The 19,859-nt window shown below is 53.8% G+C and overlaps 1 protein-coding gene and 1 non-coding gene across 2 annotated transcripts in view; both read left to right on the top strand.

The window, feature by feature from the left end:
- Positions 1 to 19,859, top strand: part of NTN1 (netrin 1) — a 105,010-nt gene that overhangs the window by 74,117 nt on the left and 11,034 nt on the right. Inside the window, exon 4 of the mRNA XM_074847104.1 lies at positions 486 to 539. Coding sequence (XP_074703205.1) covers positions 486 to 539 — 54 coding nt within the window. The remainder of the gene's footprint in view (positions 1 to 485; positions 540 to 19,859) is intronic.
- Positions 8,921 to 8,992, top strand: TRNAM-CAU (transfer RNA methionine (anticodon CAU)). The gene has a single exon. It is a non-coding gene; the product is annotated as a tRNA-Met (tRNA).

Genomic DNA, 19,859 nt, shown 5'->3' with positions numbered 1-19,859 from the left:
CCCATAGCCTGCTGGGGCTGGGCCCAGCACAGCAGGCAGCCACACCACCCTGCCTGGCTTATGGACCCTCCGAGCCCCTGCAAGAGCATCCCTCACCCTGGGGTACAAACCAGGACCTAGCAGTTGCAGCAGGTTGTGTCTGGGCAGCACAGCAATTGCTGGCTGTGGCACCATACCAATTACCTGACTGGCTGTATCCTCTTTTATTTTTAGCCACAAGACAAAATATTTGGTTTAAAAAACCCTTTCCAACACCCTCTTGGGAGGCCCAGTTCCCCAGTGGGTATGGTCCTGGTGTGCTGGTTTCTGGGGCTCTTGCAAGGCTCCTTGCTGGAGGACATGGTTGGGAAACACCCCTTGCTGGTAGACATGGTTGAGAAGGGAAAATGTGGTGTGTGCAGGGGCCAGGTTCTTTAGGATCTGGAATAATACCTCCTTCTTTTATCTCCTCTCTTTTCCTGTCTGCTTCTCGGTGTCCTGCACAGAGATCCCTGCCGCTCCCCCCACCACCGCTGCCAGCAGCACGGAGGAGCCTGCAGGTATGTTGTCTCTTCTTTTAAAGCATCTTCATGGTAAATATCTTTTTAGCAATCATCTGCCTGAGATGAAATTGCATTGAATTAATACATAATTTCTGTTGTTTGTACTGGGACAAGTGGTTTCCTTTTATGCCCCAAATGTTCAAGTGTTTGAAACAATTGTGCAGCATCCCAAGAGATGGGTGTTTCTAGGAGCACGTGGGAGTGTAAAGAAGATGCAGAAAGATTTTCCTAGAGGTGCTAAATCTATAAGCCCACAGGGGTTACCCAATGTGGAACCAATGGTTGATGGAAAAGAGGTAAGGACTCAAGACCACCACTGGTTGATTATTGAAGTTTAGTGGTTACCTTCTCAAGAGGCTAAGAGAATTGTTCCACCAGGTTTTTCTGGTGGAGAAGGACTGGAGAACCAAAAACCCTCTAAAAGAGAACAACAAACCCAAGTGTTGCTTAGTGCTGCATATGAGCATTTCCTTTATTTGCCTCCATCTGTGTGTTTCTTGTGCTAAACAATCTTAGGAGCTGCTGTGACCTGTGTGTGTTACAGCAATGTGTCTCGTGTCCAGCTCTGCAGGTCCTCGGGTGGGACACAGCTGTGGTTAGTGGCATTAGTGGGGCCAGTTGTGCTCAGAGGTGTCTCAAGACCAGTGACTGTAAGAGCAGGGGAAGCATCTTAGCTCGGAGCGGGAGGTCCTGCAGCTGTGGGTCCTGCAGTGAAAGGTCCTGAAGTAGCGGCTGTAGCCTGGGGACAGCAGCACAGCCCTGATGGACTTGGATCACCCCATTTATGCTAGCTGCAGTATAGAGGATCGTCCTGAGAAAGCCTTGGCACATCACGGTGTGTGTATACTCCCGTTTCCCCCATCTTGTCCTTGCGTCAAACACGACCCATGCAATGCCTACCCAGGGGTCAATAGTACCTTCATACACCCCATCTCCACCACCACAACTGCACCAACACCCCGCCATGCTCCCCTCATGATTTACACCCATAGAGAGGTGGACACCTGCCCTGCCATTTCACCGAGGGACTTTCCTGTCCCCAGTTCCCTTGGGTCAGACAGGTCTGAGGAGGGGGGAGGAGAGCAGGAGCCAGAGGGCCCTGAGAAAGGGCGACTTATCCCGTTCTGCTGCCTGCAGATTCCCAGGGTATTTGAACAGTGCTGCAGCTGTGAAGCACACGAGGTGTAAAGGCTGTTTACTTTTGTCTCACCAGTGTAGGACGGTTCATAAATTAAGGATTTTGTACTAAAAGTGATGGACGTCACCTTGAATTGAACTCTGAGCCGAGGCTCATCGCATGGCAGAGCTTTTCACGCAGGCTGTGCCTGTTTGCTGTATGCTCAGGAGCACATCCCGGGATGGGAAACCCAGGGAGCAAAGGGACAAGGTCTTCAGTCTCCAGTGTCACAGGAAGATAAACCCCAGGGTTTTCTGTAGGACTGATTTAAAGGACAAGTTCTGCCACCTGTAAACACAGTAGCAGCAAGTTTTGTTTCAGTGTCTTCTCTTAGGCTGGTATGAGCAATAACTCGCAGCCTTGGCCTTGTGCCTATTGCTTCGCGTGTGCTTCTTAAAGTGCCTCACTGACATGCAGGGCTGAAAGGAGCATGGAGACACACCAAAACCCTGCCGCAGCCAGCGTGCTTCCAGCTCAGGTGCTGGTGATCAGCTCTTTTGCTGCTTTGCCTTATAAATTAGGTGCCAACATGAGATGTGTGGTTGGGTGTCAGTCACAGTGAGGTATTTGGCTGTTAGGAACAGAGGCTGTCCCACCTAACCTGAAGCCATGCAGGGACAGGTCTTCTCTTCCTTACAACACTATTTCCTGACAATACCAGCCTCTGCTACCTGCTTCCATTAGGACAAATCTTCTTCCCTAACTCCTCAGGAGCTTAATTACATGCCATAGTGCATCTCACCATCTTTCAGCCACAGAGAGCTCCTCCCCAAAGCTCTCATTAAATGTCCCATCTTGCCCTGGCTGTAAGGGGATATCCCCACCTTGGCCAAGACACTGGGCAGGCACACCCCGAGTCTTCTCACAAGCATCGTGAGAGCTGGCAGCTCCTGCAGCCTCTGCAGCTCTTTCATTTATCCCAACACCACAGCTCAGTGCAATGTGTAAGCGCATCCCAGCAGTGCCAGCTAAACGTGCTGGATGCATGAGCAGGGCAGGCTTCCTGCTCCCCAGCTCATTCTGTGAGAGCTAAATTTATGTCTGCAACTCCCTGCTTCACCCCTTGCTATAAAAGAAGCCCATGGCCTAGCCAAGACTTTTAGTTGGTTTTTCCCATCCACAGGGACTGTGCTGCTGATAGATGGAAGATTTATAGGCAGATAGAGTGTATCAGCTAGTGGTTTAAAGATCAGTGGGACCTCCAGAAAAATGTGCCTGCTGCACTGCTGAGTGTGCACTGCAGGAGAGGCTCAATCCCAGCTGGTCCCCTCTGCAGCAGAAGGTGGATGACAGCAGGGCGGGATCTGAAGGGTTTACCTGGATCCTACTGGGGTGAGCTCTGCTCCACAGTGTCATCACGTTAAATTAAGCATCTTCACCTGCCTGATTTACTGATGCATCTTTGGGGATGGGGCCTTTGGCACTTGGCATCACAATTTCCAAACTGAGCATGTTGAGTGGGGAGTCAAGCACTACTCAGCCCTTGCAACCCTGCGGGGCAGTGCTTTCACCCTCCATCAGGTAATAATAAACCCAAGCAATGTTTAAATACAAAAAGTTCAACAGATGAAATACCAGATTTCTCACGGGCTCCTGCTATTTAGCAGGGACTTGCAGACTAAATGTTCTGTCTCATGGCCTGGGAACACTGAGATTTTGTGCTCCACACCAGGATCTGTCTGTTCCTCCCCCCACAGCCTCCCAAACTTGCTCTGTTCCCAGTCTGCTGCAGGGATGGCAGAGCAGACCTCTTGCACCACGATGACACCAGGCTTATCACAGGCTCTGCCAATGAACGTGAAGGTTTGGCAGCCGAGGAGCTGCAAAGATGTCCTCTCACAGCCGTTTCTGCAAGGAGCTTGGCTCCTGAGATGAAACCCTGTGTGTGGAGCTATAGCACCTCCTTACTGGGATCTCCTAACACCATTGCTCATCCAGGGAGCAAAAGCAGCCTGGCACTCACGCTGGGGACCTCCCAGCCAGAACCTCATCCTTGGTGGACCCTCCTTTCCTTGGGTTCCTTGCTTCCAGGGGCCAGGGCACATCCCACCCTGTGCAGCAGCCCCAGCCCCTTCCTAAGGCAGGACCTGGCTTATGCCAGCCTCTCCCCGCTCAAGATCAGGTTTCAGGGCACAGGGTGCATTTCTGAGATCGCTTTGCCCATCGCAGTGGTGGGAAGCATCCCCGGGTCAGTTTTGCATGCAGCTTGCCCTGCTAAGCCAACCTTGGAGCTGGTGACACTTGAGCAGTGTGCCTGAGTTTGAACTGGCCACAGGGATCTCTCAATGTCTTTTTGCTGCTGTTAGGAGCTCATTTATCTGTGCACGTTTCTATTCATGAGTCCAAAGAGGCCTTTCTGAGGACATTCTCTATTATTCACAGTCTTTCCCTGCCAGTCCCCATGTCCTCTCGCATCTTGCCAGAGCGTGACCATGAGAGGGGCTGAATGCAGGCGAGGGCTTGGAGGAAGCAGCGTTTATCCACATCCATCAGCCAACATCCCAGCTTGAAAGGAAAGAGCTGCCAAAGCCCCAGCCTTGCTGCCCCCCATGTGTGAGGACTGGTTTGGGGGTGACACATCTCCCACCTCCATGCAGTGTGCTCCACATGGATGCTGACACAGCTGGGGAAACAGCTCCTTTCTGTGAACTTCCTGCACTGGCCTGGGCAAATGCCAACTGGGGCAGCTGCATTCGGCCATCCCAAATTCCACGTGCCACCTCGATTGGCCACAGCCCTTGTCAGTGCCTGCCCTGAGCTGATACGCTGTGGCAGTGTGACCCGCAGCAGCCCCAGGGTGCGAGTCACGGCCACCAGCTCAGCACCAGGCACTGTGGGGGGGTGGGGCTGGGGCCGGTGCCCCTGCAGCCCCTCAGCTTGCCAGTGAGCAGGGCCAGGGTGAGCAAGGAAAAAGCGTAGAGCCTGCAGCCAAAGGACCCTTGAGCAGGACAAGGGGGTGCACAGCCTATTTTAAACTCTGAACGTGGACACTTTGGTGAAGAGCAGGTCCCTGTGCAGCCGGTGGGGAGAGCCTGGTGCTCCCTGCACCTCCCTGGGTGAGTGCCGATGAGGATGGCTGTAGAAGTCAGAGGAGTGTCGGTCAGGACATGTTGCTCACCTTTGACTAAGGCTTTGGGTAGGTGTCTGCAACATTCTCCAGCCTTGCTACAAAGGGTCTATCGTGCCCTAGTGCTGCTGGCCTGCTTGCAGCCCCAAGTCCCATGCCCTGGCAGATCCTGGCAGCAAATGGCCCCGCCAGCGAAGGAGCAAATCCCATAACTCTGCATCCTTGTTGTGGAGAGAAGGTTATTTAGGGATCTGCCCCAGTTTGCATAAAGCCAGTAATTGAGAACATGTCAGCAGGGTTAGAGACCTCCTCTCAGCAAAGGAACCCCTTGCTGGAGGCTGGGAGAGGGTTATCTGCAAGCTGGGAGTGAACCAGGCATCCTGACAGCCTGCAAGCCATGAGAAATGACTTGACAGCGTCTCTTGGATCCCTGGTCCCTGGAGGGCCAGATGTCCCCGCTCTCTGCTTGGAGGGGCAACCAGGGACCAATCCATCTCACCAGGAACTGCTTGAGCCATCTCCTTGTGAAAGCTCAGCAGAGGCTGGGCCAAGCTGAACAACCTGATGGGCCTGGCATCCAATCATAATTCTTCTCGCAGTGATTTTTATTGGACTTTTTAAGCACCACTTTGTCCAGGGAGCTTGAACCCTCCATATTTCATCCTTCCCCTCAGCAGGGAGCATCAGGCGGTCCTGAGTCTTGGCATTGCTCAGCCACCACCACCACCCTGAAGCATCCTGCTGAAATTTGTGGTGTTTTCATGGCAGATCCTTAAATCAGTATGTCTGCGAGGCAGAGCTCCCATGGTATGGGAGCAAAAGGGTTAGAGAGATGGAGAAAGAAATTAGTGGGAGACTTTGGGTGCAGCCAGTGCTGGGAGGGATGCTGCTTTAATTTCTTTGCTCATAGCTACGCAGGACAGAAAGCACCTTCCTCGCCAAGAGCCAAGTTAGCATCACCACTACTCTGAGTCAACAAGAAGTAAATTTCAAAAGAGCAGGGGCCAAAGCTGGACTTGGTAAAAGGTGTGGAATAATGTTGACTTTGGTCTGGGAGGTCCTGCCTGGCACTGCTTAGTTCTCAGGTGTCCAAATCAATTTAGGGAAACAGTCCAAAACTGAATTGTTTAGATGAAATGCACTCATGCTCTCCCATACCAGGAGACTGGAGGATGAGGAGGGGGTGCTTCTCATTTTTGTGGCCAGATGAGGAAAGCTCTTGCTACCATCCCATCCTTTCCTGATCACACTCAGAGATGCAGAAGGGGCCACAGTGAAAGGGAAAAAAAACCCAAAACAGTGGGGGGGGGAAAGGTTTACAAACCTGCCAGTCAGATATTGTCTTATCTGAATCGAATCCAGATTGGCTTGGAAATGATTATCTTAGGTGGATGATTTCAGCTAGTGGGCTTAAATAAAAACAGGTGATTGGATTGATGCAGCTTTGCATGGTTTTTCCCTGGAAATTGGCCTCTACAGTTTCAAAACCAGATCTGGACTTTCCAAAAGTCATTTGGGCTCAAGGTGTTGTCTGGGCCCTTTTGTTCCTGGCTGGTGAAGAAAAGGCTGGATATAAGTGCAGAAAAGGGAAAAAACAAAACAAAACAAAACACTCAGCGATCTCTGGGGTTCCCTCAGGTGTGCATTGACCTGAAGCAGCTTGGCTGCAGGTTGCAGCATTCCCAGAGTGCAGAGGCAACCCAGCACGGAGGTGGATGCACGCCGCGGTATGCGAGGATGATTAATACCTTCCGGAAGCAGCTCGGAGAAGGGAGATGGGCAGTCAGTTCTCTGCTCTGGAACAATCTGGAATAGTCTCAAGGAAAAAAAAAAAAAAAAAACAACAAAAAACCAAACCAACAAATCCCATGGGCTGTCTGAGCCTTTCAAGACTGTTCCTGCTTCTGTGTCTCACTTAGAAAAACACACGGAAAGGTTATGGCTTCAGTCAGGGAAAATAGAGACTTTGTAGGAAATAGAGGAAAACATTCACTTGAAAACATTCGTTTCCCCAGGGGAGAACTCCCAATTTGCCTCACACAGCGGGGCAGCCCCGGCGCCATCATGGTGCCAACCCCCCCCACCGCATGCCACACACACCGGAGGCACGCTCATACCCCACCCAAACCTCCCCCTGCAGCCTCTGTGGTGCTCTCTGGACCCCTCGCTGCCCTGTACCCATGTCCCAGATTTGGAAACCCCCCTGATGCCTTCCCACCCTGTCCCATGGCAGAGCTGGAGGCTACGCATCCTTCTCAGGCTGCAGCTGGCTTTTCACTACTTATAGGCTTGGGCTTTGGGGTGAAATTTCAAAATTATAGCCAGAATCCTCCACCGAGAGACAGGAATAGGAAAACTGGCCTCTCTGATGAGTTGGTACTCCTGTTTCAGCATCATTTGCTGGTAGTCAGAGTAGTCCTGCCCTAAAAATGATGTTTTTCTTTTGTCTGAGGATCGGAAGCTTTAACTTTTTGCCTGCCCATGCTTAGATGAATTGAGGTGATGCAAAGCCACCCTCAGGGAATCTCCAGCTGCCAGGTACACACCATCACCCCTGGGGCAGCACAGGGGTGAGCAGCAGGAACAGGGTTTATCCATCCCACAGCAGAAGGGCAAAACGCAGATTTCAGAGGGTGGCCACAAGGCTTAGAGCCATCTTCGTACATTGACATGGAGGAAAAGGTGTCCCTCCAGTCTGCTGCCACCAGCACTGGCATCACCCCAGCAAAACCTCACCAGGAGTTGCTAGAAGATGAGTTAAATCACTTGCTCCCACCGCAGGTATGAGGGCTGGGCTTGAATTTCATGGCTTGGTCAGCTGGGAACCACCTCCTTATTTCCAGTCTCCTGGCCAGCTTGTACCAGTGCATGCCCATGGGAATGTGGTCTTACTGGCTCAAGAGCTCCACTCCCATGCAGAGGTTGTGGACCACTGTCCCCCCTGCTCACGGTCACATAAACACTGTGATCATCACTGCAGCAACAGCTTCAAGGGAAAAGTGACATTAGGAAAGGATTAAATGTACCGTAGCTCCTTTTAATGAGCTGCTGGAAACAAGGAGTCAACACCATGTGAGCCGCCAGCTTCCTCCACAACATCTGCGAGGGGTGCGAGGCTTGCTCGGAAAATGACAGCGTGGGGACAGGCCGCTGGCATTGCGCAGCGGCTCCGGTTGGGAGGGGATGTGGGGCCAAACCGCTGCTCCCCAGCCCCTTCCAAAACGCTTATCTAAACTGCTGGACCAGCTCCATCCCCTGGTGAAGTGGCAAATCTCTCCCTGGCATTGTACCCACAGGGGCAAAAGCAATGAGTGCCACCAGCCTGGCTCATCGCTCTGTACTTGGGCACACGCATGTGAACGCAACTCTTGGGTGGGCTCCTGGAAGGCTGGAGGAAGCAAGTCCCACACCATGCTGAAGTTCAGTCTTCCCTCCTTCCCAGAGCACTGAGCAAGCAGGGAGGGAATGGGGCAGCTCTGCGCCCACGTTGCACCACAGTCATTGTGTTTGGATGGTGACACTTGCCCTTGGCATCTTGCCGACATAGGCTCGCAGGCTGTGTCAGAGGGACCAGGGAGATGTCCCTTGAAACTCCATCTGCCCCTGCCTCCCATGGCCTTGGGCCCCCTAGAGGTGATGGTTGGGCTGGAGTCTCACCCTGTGCCATGGTTTTGTCTCAGAGGTGACCCCAAACCAACCCTGCCAGCGTGCGTTGAACACTGCAACCTTCCCAAATCTCAGCTGGGCAGCCCCAGGCACAGTCACCCCAGCAGCTCCAGGTCTCTGCTCAGGCTGGGCTGGCTGGCTATGAGCCTCAGCTGCTGGGCACGGCACAGCCACCCAACCTCCTCCAGCCTCCTGCCAGCCCCCGGGGTGGCTGGCCCAGCCGGGTGCTGTGCTCCCCAGGGAGCTGCACTGCCACAGGCACCCTGCCCCATGGAGGAGGGATGCTCTCCACCAAGCAGAGGGAGCACATGGTCCTGTGGGAGGCTGATCCTTGGGGAGATCTTTATCAGAGGCAAAATGAAAAGAATAGACAAAAAACCCCCAACTTCTGTAGCACCTTGCAAATTTAACATGAAAGGGACTATCAAAAGACACTGTATTGACGTTGTTGTATTGTACAGCAGGAGCAGCAGAGTGGCGCAGCGGGAGCGTGCTGGGCCCATAACCCAGAGGTCGATGGATCGAAACCATCCTCTGCTAGCCGGTCCTTCTTTGTTGCGTTGACATAACACTGGGAGCTGGTGGAGTTGAGAACAGACAGTGTTAGTTTAATGGTTGGACGAGATGATCCTCAAGGTCTTTTCCAACCTAGAGGATTCTGTGACATTATGCTTTGAGAAGGAAAAGCCGAGGAGGTGTCTGATTTCAAATTAGATTTGTCTCCAGACTAACAAAGGAAATCACAAAGCCTTAACTCTGTAGAATTGCAAGCAGACTACCAGCTAGCCTTAGTTTTTCTTTGGATTTGAAGTAGCGACGTCTTGATCATCACCCAGCTCTGATATTCATGAAGAGGAGTGTGCGTACTTGTGTTAGGGCTCACACATCTGGAGGGGATCAGCAGCACAGGGCCTGGCCGGAGCTGGGTGCAGCACTCACGTCCTGCCCGAAGGACTCCCAGCTGCTGGCTGGACTGGGGATGAGCTGCCAGGCTGCGGGCACAGCCTGTGCCTGATCTGTCTTGGCAAGGATGCTCCCAGAGCCTGGGATGGGGTAAGGCCGGGGAGGACTTTGCACTGGTAGAGAGAAAAATCACAGCTCTTCACTCTAAAGAAGTGCTAACAGCAAGCAGGAGCTCTGCAGAGAGCTGGGAGCATCCCACAGGCAGGGAATAAAGCTCTGCATAGCTGCCTGCAGTACAATCAGGAGGCGAAATTCTCATTTCAGTACCCTGGTGTAAGTCTGGGCTCAGTCTGGGGGCTCCAGCTTTGTACTCATCCAAATGAGTAATTAATTCAGCCCTGCATGGGTATTCTCTCACTTGTCTCAGGCTGTAAGCAAGGTGATGGATTGACTGTGTGATTGATTGACTGATTGATCGGCTGCAGCATCCAGCTCCCTCCTGAAAAGGGGTTTCTCATGGTGATCTGTAGTGAATGGCTGTGAGTACAATAGGGGTGAGGGGCTTCCAGTGAGGAAACTTCTGGTGACTTCAAAATATTTCAGAAAGCCTGTGAAAAAAAAAAACCAACACAAAACCACCACAAAACTTCTGCTGAAAGGCAGATAAGATTCACACACAACTGCATTGTGCCCTTATAACCCCATCTCAAGGCTTCCTGCATCCCCACATCCCTCCATCCCCACATCCCTGCATCCCTGCTTCTCTTCATCCCTCCATTCCCGCGTCCCTTCATCCCCATAACCCTCCATCCCTGCATCCCCACAGCTCCAGGATGCTGCCATCTCAGGGACGATCCTTCTGACACTGGGGGGACCTGGGGGCCCACAAGACCTGGGCACCTTAGCCAAGCCCTGAGCTTCAGCACAAGGACTTGCAAGTCCAGCATCACTGTCAAACCCACCTAAAAAAATTAATGATGATTTTGAAGTGAAATGAACTGATTCTCTCCCCATCCTGGGACATTTCCAGATGCTGTTTCCCCTTGGCAAAACAAAGTGCTTGTCCCCAGCACCGGCTCTCCGTTGCCGTGTTTCCCCTAGAGCGGAAAGTCTGATTTGCCCCGGCTCTGGTTACATCCTGCCCCCGCATCCCGCGCAGCGCCCGCTCGGCCGGGGAGCTGCTGTCAGGCCGGGAATTTATAGGGTGGCCAACGCTCCCGAAGACAGATGGTTTCCTATTAACGTATTTAATCATGTCGACTGCGGCTCTCGGCAGGGCTGTGTCCTGGGGGGTGCTGGGAGCGGCAACCCTGGAGTTCATCAGCGGTCAGCGGCTGGGGACACATTTGCAATGGGGAAGTGTTGGGTGGGGATGAAGCGCTGGCGGGGACAGCACCCCACATCCCCCGTGTCCCCTGGGGCTCAGCACTGGGTTTGCTCCTGCGGGGAGGGGTAGGAAACGTGCTGCCAGCCCTGGCTGCCAGCTGCTCCCAGGAGAGGGGCGAGGAGGGTGCAGAGGCAGGGGCGGGTGAGCCATAAAGCGCCTGCGTTTGTGTGGTGTTTTCTAGTGCGTGAAGTGTCTGGCACAGCTGAGCTGTCCCCACTGTGTCACCAGAGGCCGTAGCCTGTATCCTCCCTCCCTTTATATCTGGGAAAAATTGGGATACTGGTGAGGTCACAGCTGCTATGGACACTCACGTCCCAAAACATGGAAAATTGCTCAGGCCCCTTCGCTCCCATCCCAAAGCTGGCATCAAGCAGCTAAAGAAGCAGGGAGCAAACTTGCCCTGATCCACAGGGGGGCTCGGGTGGTGCCTGGGGGTGGTTTCCCCTCTGAATGCAGTGGTCAGGGGTCCCAGGGCCGGACCAAACAGCCAGGGCTACTCCTGAGCCCTGGCAGCATCCGAAGCGTGCCCAGACCCTGCTGCCGGGGCAGCGCATCGGGCCACGGCTTGAAACGGGGTGGCCAAGCGTGGTCCGCCCCAGCAAGGGCAGCTCCCCAGAGGTGGTGGGCAGCCCCGGCCGCATCCTGCGGGGTGCTGGTGCTCTGGCCAGAGGGGCCGGTGCCAGCTGCCCCCCGAGCTGTGCTGGGTGCTGCAGAGGCAAGAAGGGGGCTGCGGGCTCTTGCGAAGCGCCCGCCGCCGTTCTCCACCGCTCCAGGCAAGAGGCTTTAATCTAATTACATGCTTTATTTGCGCCAATTTGTTTTTCAATCAATCTTGTTCAGCCAGAAGAATGGAGGCTACTGTGGGCTCATTTGCACCTTCTTGTTCCAAGGGAGAGGTTAATGGCAGTTATCCTCGCTGGAGATGCCTGCGGAGCTGCGGCAGGGCTCTCCCTTTGCAGGGGCTGCCCAGCCTGGTGCACGGGAGGGCTTTGCCCATCCTTTCCCCCAGCACCACGCAGCAAGTCCCCAGCCTGGCCACTGCCTGAGGATGTCTTTGAAACACGCTGTCTTGTGAGGATCCTTTGCAGCCAGGGACCTGCCAATGGCCCAGGCTGTGATGTGCAACATGGGCTGCAGGCAGGGCTGAGGATGCTCCTGCCAAGTGGTCCCAGGGAGTCCTGGCACTGTCCTGCAGAAAAGATTTTGTATATCTATTGCCAGGATTTTCAACAGGGTCCCAGGGAAATGTTATGATCTACAGCACACCAAAAAAAAAAAAAAAACCCAAAAAAAAAAACCTGACCACGCTTTTCCTGTCCAGACAGGGCTGGCAGAGCTCGCTGCCACAGCAGCTGTGCTCGTTACGGGGTAGGGTTGCCCTCAACACCCCACACACATGTGCTGGGGCAAAGTGCTCCTGAGCCTGCTTCAGAGACCAGAAGATGCTCCGGTGCCTGAGCAGGTGCCTCTGCCTTTACACGTAGAGCAGCCGGGTCACAGACCATCTCCGGGGCTGTCCCAGGAGCCGATGGGTCAATTCCCTGCCAGCTCCTTTTCCCAGGGCATGCTGTGGGCACCACTGCTCCGAGGCCAACTGCCCCAGGCCCACTTAGGAGGTGACCAAGGACAGACAACAAAGTCACACGGACACGTGGTTAAATGCAACCCCATGCCAGAGGCTTGCTTTGCACCAGGACTTTGCACAGACCCTGTGGGAGCAGACCCAGGCCCTCAGGTTCCCCATCCACAGGCTGAGGAAGGGACTGCTCCAAGTGTGGGGACCATTTTGCAGATCACACAACGTGCATGATTTGAGCAGCTCCGTCCCTGCTCATCCCAGGTCCAAGGCTTGCAAATTATGTGCCTCTCTGTACCAGATCCCAGCTGTGCTGGAGAGATGGCCAAGGTCACCCAGCCAGAGGCCCAGCAGCTGGCCCCAGAACGAAGATCATTAATTTGTATGTTATATTTGCAAAGGGCATCATGCACGATAGCTGGGTATTGACCCAGATGTGGGTAAGAAGAGCCAATTTAGTCATAACAGACCCCCCTGCTCCATTCAATGGCTGGACCAGGGAAGGGGGCTGCTGAGGATGCAGCAGAGCACAGGAGAAGAGATCACCGATCTCCAGTGAATAACCTGGGATGGATGCTCTGCCTTAAATTTGCTTTTATATTGAAGAAGCTCTGAGACAAAGACACTCGCTGGAGTCCAGCCCACATTAAACTACAGCATCGAACCCTCACAGTCAATGTGTGCTCTGCAAGCCAGATACATCGCAGCCCCTGCCATTCATCCCACGGGGAGAAGCCCATCCATGCTTCCTGTGCGAGGAGAGAGCTGCTCCAGAGCATCCTCTCCCTCGGGACATGTGGTCAGCAAAGGCCAAGAGCTAGAAGCTTGGAGCAAACATGTTTGGCCAGCAGAGCTGGCACTCTCCAAAATGACTCTAACAGTCATTTGCTGAGACTGGTGGAGGAGATGTTAAAATAATCAGGATGGAAGCAAGCGGTAGCTTCAGTGCTGTGGGAAGAGAAACAGGATTTCATGGTCACCTGGGAAATGTCCAGAAGTCCAAGAGCCAAAGGCATCCATGCTATAACTGCTGCAGGCCAACCCTGGCACGGGGTCATCATCTCTGCTGTCCCGGTGCTGGGCAGTGGTGGATTGCATTTCATCCCCCGTGTCACCCGGGAGCACGGTTCCAGCTGCCTTTGGGATGTTTTGAGATGGTTTATAGAAATGTTTTCATGCCCAATTTGGCCACATCAACCACCCAGATGAGCCCGTGCTCAACCACAGAGCAGAGACAATGTTTCTGCCCCTGCTCTCCCCAAAGGCTGGCTCCCTTCATGCACACCCCTCCTGCTCCCTGTGCTTTTTCCCCATGCTCCCAGCTGCAAGCTGAAGATGCTGGGTTGCTGCCTGTAAAGGGGTTGAGGATTTATTTCCACAGCCTGAACAGTTTGGAGGAGCACTCAGTCCCATGGGGATGGGGATGAAGCTCTGCAGACCCGTGGAGTTGTAGGCTGCTGTACACATTGCCCTGTACATCCCACAGGACTACAGACCGTAGCAGTTCTGTGAAGCACCTGGAATAATTCTGTGGTTGTTGGATGGACTCAGGAAACATCTTGATGCAGACAGCACCCACATCAGGGCTTTGGTTGAGAGCACTGTTGGCTCAGCTGCGAGGTCTGGGCACGGACTGCAGCCGAGAGCTGGGATTACCCGACTCCTAGTGAAGGGAGGGTTCGCTTGGCTTCATCTTCAGCATCGCTGTGATAGCAGAGCTCACAAAAATGCAGCAGTGAGACATTTACCTTCCTCCCTGTGGGCACTCGTGCGGGTTTTGCAGCGCTGATCTGAAGGTCACATCCCTCAGGTGGGGGCAGAGCAACTTCAGGAGCTGTCAGAAAGCCAGAAGCAGCAACAATGCTGGAGCACAGGTTTGGAGATGCCTGCAGGGGAGAGGTTTAGCTGTTCTGCACCAGAGCCAGCATTTCCAAGCACAGATTCACCCAGAGCTGGTGGGGACCTGGATGCTGCCATGTCCCGCCACGGTCACCGCTGCTCTCTCCCACAGCCCCATGGCACAGGGCAGCTCATGCACCAGCTCTGTGCAGGGACACCACAGCCCGTGAGCAGCCCCCGATGGAGGATTTCTGACCGATAAAGCTGGGGAGGAAGACAAAAAGGAAGGGAGGTGAAAGCTGTTCATCACCATGGTCTCCTTGCATTAGAGCAAATCAAAACAGTTCCATTGATCTGAATTGCCCAGCTCTGGGGGTATTGCAGACCCCAAGGAGACCCCCACTCCCATCTTCTCAGTCCCGCTCTCTCCAGCGACGGTCTCACCGATTTTGAATTTGACATTTGGATCTGCACCTTCATTTTGCAGCTCAGTCTGGTTGCACATCCCACCCAGTGCCAACAGGAGATGGGGACACCCAGGCCCCTGCCGCAGAGCTCCAACAAGCAGCGCAGCCCCTCGGGAGCTCGCAGACAGAAAGCAGACAAGCACCCTTCACCCCCTGAAATGCTGAGGCCAAACTGACAAGGCTGGGTCTCCCTTTCTAAGCCACAACACCTCCACTTTGGATCCCAGCCCGCAAATGTATTTAGGGCCCTACCTGGGGGAAATCAATAGGAATTTAGCTGCATAAATTGGGATTAGAAATCTGAATCCCCTTGGGGATCTAAGCCTTATATCTGCATTTTGAGTTAGGTACCCAGGCCAAGAAATGTGGCTTTAATCGTTCTATCATGTCAGAATCAAGGGGCCTTTAATTTCCGTTACCGACATGTGGCTTTCACAGAGGCTTAAAGCTCATTTTGGAACTGCAAGCGCAGCAAGACACGGTCTCATGCAGCGTCTTCTCGGGAACACCACTCAGCACCCTGAGCTCCAGCTGCCGGCACCTTCATCCTGCCCAACCCCAAAAGCATCAGCACTCTGGCAGGAGCGGGGTACATTAGCAAAGCGTGAAGTGACCAGGGCCCCAGCGTCCCGCAGCTTTCAGTCTCAGGCTAGCAGCCCCAGTCTTGCTCAAACAACCCCCCAAAATAAAGACGTTTTTTAAAAAAAAGTAAAATGCAACGTTTGCAAAAGAAAAAAAATTAAGCAAAACAAAGAAGGTGTTTAGCTGTGAAAACTCTTTGCTCAGCCAGAGAATTAGTTATATCAAGGGGATGGGCTGAGCTGCAAAGCTGCTGAACGCTATGCTGACACATTTTACTAAGCTGCAACGGACACGAAACAGCCGCCCGCCACCTGCTCCCAGCCCTCTCCCAACAAGTAGCGCCAACCGCCTCTTCCCAGATCCCCTCCCGCTCTGTTTATCCAGGAAACACAGAAAGTTTGTGCTTTCCTGCAGGGAAGCGCCGGTCGCTTCTAGCTCGGGGGACGCGGCAGGGGAGCGTAGGATGTGTCCCCTGTGGGTCACGGCACGTTAGGATGCGGTGATGAAAAAAAGCACTAGAGTCCGGTTGTGCTTTGGGTTTGCATCTCTGAAACGGGGATTTGCACTGAAATATTTGCGCAGCTGAGCAAACTCGGGGAGGAAAGTGCTGGGAGCAGGGGGAGGAGGGTGTTCAGATATCACCACGGTTCTGTAGCCAGGGGTGTTTGAGTCCTTCAGAAGGGGGTTGGCCAGGCCAAAAGCTGGCTAGGAGGGACTCGGGGAGGTTTCAGGGTCTGTTGAGGGCAGGCAAGCCCTGCCCAGGGCCAGGCAGACTGAGAGGACAGGTCTGTCCAGGAGGAAGAGCAGGGCAGGACAGCACCAGGGTGAGGACCAAGCCTTGCTCTGCACCCCCCTGTGCAGGGGACACCTGTGTGCACCCCGATGGGGCAGCGAGCTGGGGCTGGCCCCAGCCACCAGTCTTGGAGGGCAGAGCCAAGTGGTGTCCACCCCTGTGGGACCTGAGTGGACAGGACCTGGACACTTGCCACCCCATGCTTCAAGTGCCAAGTTGATCCTCATCCCAAAGGAGGCTTCACTTCTTCAGGCAGTCTCCTTTTATTCTCAGCCTGGCCTTTTGGTCAGACTCTGGCATCACCTTCCAATGGCAAGTTACCCCAGGCTGATCCTCTGCAACCCCACGGAGATAGGCAAGAGGGACCTGCAGGACAGGAGCCTCTCATGCAGCCAGGACAGGCAGCACCTGTCTTGAGACTCTGTAGGTTTGTAACAGAAGAATTTGGGGACAAGTTCTGCAATAGCCTCACATCACACACGTGTCTCCTGTACACTTGCAGGAGTCACTAAAAGAGCCTTTAGAGCATTCCAGGCTCCACATCAAGTCTCTCCTCCCATTTCAGCCTGCTGCCCCTTCCTCCCCAGCCTTTGAGCTTGACTCTGCCATCATTTTCTATCAGGGGACCAGCAGATCAGCAAACCTTCCCCCAGAGCCTAAACTGATGAAATGTCACTTGACAGATGAGAGCAGGGTCTTTTCTAAGCATTAGGCAGCATTGAAATAGTATCCTATAATATCCCCTCCGTGCACTTTACCTAAGCAAGCAGTGATCTTGCAGCATCACCCCACGCTGCTTACCAGCAAACACAAACTCAGTGCTTTGCTCTGAGAAATGTCATTTGCCCTCCCAAAGAGGCCCCAGAGGACCTCCAAGTCACCCAGGAGGCAGGAGAGCTCTCCATGCAGGAGACAAAGGAAATGAAGTGGGGCAAATCCCCCACCCATGTAAATCAGCCCTGGCATCTGGTGATTTATACTGATTTATACCAGCTGGCTCTGGCCACATCAAGTTCAATTTAAACCAGCTGAGGCTCTGGCACAGTCTGTGGGGTTGGGAGAAAAAGAAAGAGAAAGCACAATAAGGGTTGTGTTAATAAAAGCAGGGTCAGACCTGGGCTGTAGCTGGGTGTCCTGAGCTGCAAACCTGGTTCTGGGTTTGCACCCTGGGATCAAGTAGAGGCTGGGGGAATGAGGTGCTGTCTGCAGGGTCTGGGAGCAGCTGGGTGGTGCCTCATCACCCCACAGCCTCCCTGGATGGGAAAAAGTGCTGGGATGGGTTCCTAGCAGGTCAGTAATCTCAGACAGAGTGGAAATATCATGGCAATAGTGTAAGGATTGGGAAGCTCAGATGTGGCTAGGGATGTTTCTGTGGGGAGAGGTTGCTGAAGAGACTTGGGATTGTTCTTGTGAGTGGTCTGGACTGAAGAGCAATGTTTTCTGTCTGATTGCTATTTCTTGTGACTAGATCCCAGAAGCAGTGTTCAGTTTTGCTCACTCCAAAAAGGCCATTGAATGACTCGAGCGTGTCCAGAGAAGGGCAACGGAGCTGGTGCAGGGTCTGGAGCACAGGTCTGATGGGGAGCGGCTGAGGGAACTGGGGGGGGTTAGTCTGGAGAAGAGGAGGCTGAGGGGAGACCTCATGGCCCTCTGCAACTCCCTGAAAGGAGGGTGCAGAGAGGGGGGATGAGTCTCTTGAGCCAAGGAACCAGCGATAGGCCAAGAGGGAATGGCCTCAAGCTGTGCCAGGGCAGGGTCAGACTGGCTCTTAGGAAGGATTTCTTTGCAGAAGGGGTTGTTGGGCGTTGGAATGGGCTGCCCAGGGCAGGGGGGGGAGTCCCCATCCCTGGAGGGGTTGAAGAGTCGGGTTGACCCTGCGCTGAGGGATCTGGTAGAGTTGGGAACAGTCAGGGTGAGGTTCATGGTTGGACTGGAGGAGCTTCAAGGGCTTTTCCAACCGAGATGATTCTGGGATTCAGTGCTGTGGGGCTGGAGGAGGATCTGCTCTTGGTGAGCTCTGCCAGGCTGGCTGGTGGAGACCCCCTTGCAGATCCTGGGACTGAGCCATGAGACATGCAGGTGGGAGCTGCTGCCCACCACTACTGCTCCGAGCCAGCTGCTTGCCAGCATCTGTTTGTCTGACTTAGGTTTGGCCAGGGGAGGAGAGATCTGCAGCCAGAGTTGCCAGGTGCTTGCTCCCTGCCTGCCCTTGTGTCAGCCTCTTCTGCAGATCAGCTACTGCGCAGGGGCTGAGATGTAGCAGCAGTGATAATATCTATAGACATTATATCTATAGAGCTCCAGGATTTTTGTGCCAGAGAACCATCATCATATTTATCATAATCACGTTAGTGTCCTGAAAACATCATCAATATGCAGTTAAGAAGAATAGTGCCAGCTGTCTGGTGAAGCAGCCCGATGGCCCGTCTCTTGTCAGTCCCCTGCTCCACCAAGCAGGTGAGGAAAAGCATCCCTGAGCTGTTAGGTCACTGCATGCACATTTATTTTCCTTATAGACTTTTCGTTCAATGTTTATGGCCAGGAACATCTTACCAGTGAGTTATTTCTGTTCCCTGGGCTTGGTGACACCAGGCAGCCAGGTCCCCACTGCATGGTGGCTGGGACATTGCTAGCAAATCTCTATCATCTGAGCTACAGTTTTTATGGCATATTCACTCCTTTTTCAGTGCATTTCAAGTTTTACTTGATGTTCAGGGTTGTGTTAGATGAGAAAAGCAAAGTGGAGGCATTGGCTGCTAGAACCCCTCAGTTGTGAGCTCAGCTCCTGGGTTTCTAAGGGCTTTGGCTGCGTTGTAGCCAGACAGAGATCTCAGCTGGGACTCTTGGAGGAGGAAGGTGCCCCACTTCATATTGTAGCTTTCACTTTTGGCCCTGGCTAGGTCATACTGGAAGAGTGTGTTACTGGGGGTGCTCTCCTGAGGAGTGGGAGCAGCAGGCAGCGGTGGGGCAGGAGGATGGTGCTGAGATAAGGTGACTCTGCCTGGCTGTGTTGAGAGGGGCTGGGGCATGCATGGATCAGAGGAGTTGGTACTTAGGTGGTACCTGATGATCTTGGAGTGTGCAGCTCTCTGGGTTTCCTTCTTCACTGAAAAAAAAGCTGCTGCTTGGCTCAGGCTGGGTTTGGCTCTGCTGCTAATGGGGAGGGTTGGATCTGGGGTCCATGAGACCTTCTGGAGCATCTCCTCTCTGCCTGAAGAAGCTCCCCATGTTTCTGAACCCACCTCCCACTCCAGGGACACCTCCTGTACTGAGGCTGGTGAGCTGAGAGGGTGCAGAGTACCCCATGCACCGTGTCTGCAGCCCTCGGTGCCCTCCTTGCTTGGGCTGTCTCTGAGCATCCACCACTGGAGACCACCTCCTCCAACATGGCTCTGTCCCAGAGCTGACCTCATTCCACAGCCCCTCCGGACGCAGCAGAGCTGCAAGCAGAGCTATGGCCAGGAAATGCTGGAGCTGCTATAGCTGTGCAGCCACCTCCCAACTCTGTGCCTCGGTTTTCCCCTCCCAGTCTGCTCAGTGTCAGCTTCTCTAGGAAGGAACTGCTTCTTGCAAGGACTCTCGCAGTACATAAGAAATGGGGCCCTAAGCCCTGCTGAGGCTGTGGCACATGCCACCCTGGTGTGTGACACAGCTGTGCTAAGGGGGGACGCAGAGGGGGATGCTGCACAGCTTCTCCCCCTGGGGTTTCAGGCCCCGGCCACCCGCAGTGTGGGGTGTTGCATGGGCAAGTGTGGTTCTGCTCTGGCACTGCCAATGTGGCCTGGGGCAAGATATGGGCACCCTGTGTCCGCTGGGTACCAGCAGCCCCCTCCCTTCCCAGCACCCCACCCTGCTCACAG

Source organism: Strix aluco, chromosome 21 (genome assembly GCF_031877795.1).
Source record: "Strix aluco isolate bStrAlu1 chromosome 21, bStrAlu1.hap1, whole genome shotgun sequence".
Lineage (NCBI taxonomy): Eukaryota > Metazoa > Chordata > Aves > Strigiformes > Strigidae > Strix > Strix aluco.
Note: the sequence above shows the minus strand (reverse complement) of the source record. Positions and strands in the feature narration are given on the sequence as shown.